At 65.5% G+C, this 1,319-nt stretch overlaps 1 protein-coding gene across 1 annotated transcript; it reads right to left on the bottom strand.

The window, feature by feature from the left end:
- Window positions 1–660: 660 nt before the first annotated feature.
- ACA1_315490 (SPT2 chromatin protein) lies at window positions 661–1,306 on the bottom strand (the record flags this gene model as incomplete). Its single annotated transcript, XM_004353205.1, has 3 exons — window positions 661–778; window positions 863–1,068; window positions 1,184–1,306. Coding segments are annotated over 3 exons (447 nt in total), but the record flags the coding sequence as incomplete, so codon positions are not given.
- Between the last annotated feature and the right edge of the window lie 13 nt (window positions 1,307–1,319).

The following is a 1,319-nucleotide window of genomic DNA, read 5'->3' as shown; positions in this document are numbered from 1 at the left end:
CAACCACTCGCTCGACGCCCAGCCCATCATGACGGCTACCACAAGCACCACGACCACCACCGCGACTGCAGCGACGGCCGGCGGCAACAAGGCCGACCGACGGAACACGCTGGTCCAGATGCACGGCGGGCAGAGCTCGATGGCCTTCTTCACGGGCCTGCGACAGGGCGCCCAGCAGCTGCTCTCCGGCGCCCCGCAGGCGCCGCCGCCGCCGTCGTCCGACGACATCGCCGCCACCGAGCCGCGCACGATTGAGGAGCACCTGCGCGGCGAAGGCGCCCTGGCGGCGGCCGGGACTGCGGCGGCGGCCGGGGCTGCGGCCGCTGGCGCCGAGGCTGGTGGCCAGGCGGGGCCGGCGGTGGCTGGGCCGCCGAAGACGATGGCGGAGCTGGCGCGGGTGGTGGGCGCGGAGGGCCTGGACGAGTACCTGGCGATGCCCCTCGTGCAGCTGATCTACGAGCTCCACCAGCTGAAGCTGCTGCACACGGCGGCGACCCTGGACAACGACCAGCCGCGCGGGTCCAACGAGAGCGGAAGCGGAAAGACGAGAAAGTGAAGAAGAAGAAACCAACATCAACTGTAACAAACATATATTTATATTTATGTTCATAGCTGGCTACCACGACGCAGTTCTTCGTCTTCGTCTTCGTAGCGGAAGGCCTACCTCCGGGCCTTCTTGCGTTCCTGGGCGAGCTTCTTCTTTTTCTCCTGCTTCTCCTTCTTCCGCCGCAGCTCCTCCTCCATGTCCTTCCTGTCCTCCAACGCGCCCAGGCGAGCACTACACACGTTTCACACACGACACACGCTCTGTCAACCGCACGACACGACACGCACACGACACACAACACGACACGACACGAACCTGCGATTCTCTTCGGCGAGGGCGTCGCGCCAGGAGACCTCCATGGCGGCGTCGTCAAAGTCGTCTTCGTCCTCCCAGTAGTTGCGCCCCTTGGCAAACGCGCGGCACAGCTCCTGCAGCTCCCGCCGCGAGGCCTGGTGGTGGTCCTCGTCGTCATCATCCAGGAACGAATCTTCGTCTTCCTCGTCTTCTTCCTCCTCTTCCTCCTGCTCGGCGCACAAATCGCACAACCACAAATGAGTGTCTCACGCGTGTGCGGTCGTGTGCGCGCGTGTGCGGTCGTGTGTGCGGTCGTGTGTGTGCGGTCGTGTGTGTGCGTACGTAGCGACTTCGCTTGTGTGCGCCTCTTGATAAAGTGGCGGAACCGGTCGAGGCCGTGCGCTTGTGCGCCGACGTCGACGAACCGCTGCGGCCGCCGCTGGTGGTGGTCCGCTCCAGGCTTCCGCTGCGGCCGCCG

The sequence above is a fragment of the Acanthamoeba castellanii genome (assembly GCF_000313135.1).
Source record: "Acanthamoeba castellanii str. Neff unplaced genomic scaffold scf7180000083890, whole genome shotgun sequence".
Classification (NCBI taxonomy): Eukaryota; Discosea; order Longamoebia; family Acanthamoebidae; genus Acanthamoeba; species Acanthamoeba castellanii.
The sequence above is the reverse complement of the archived record's forward strand: the minus strand, read 5'-3'. Positions and strand labels throughout refer to the sequence as shown.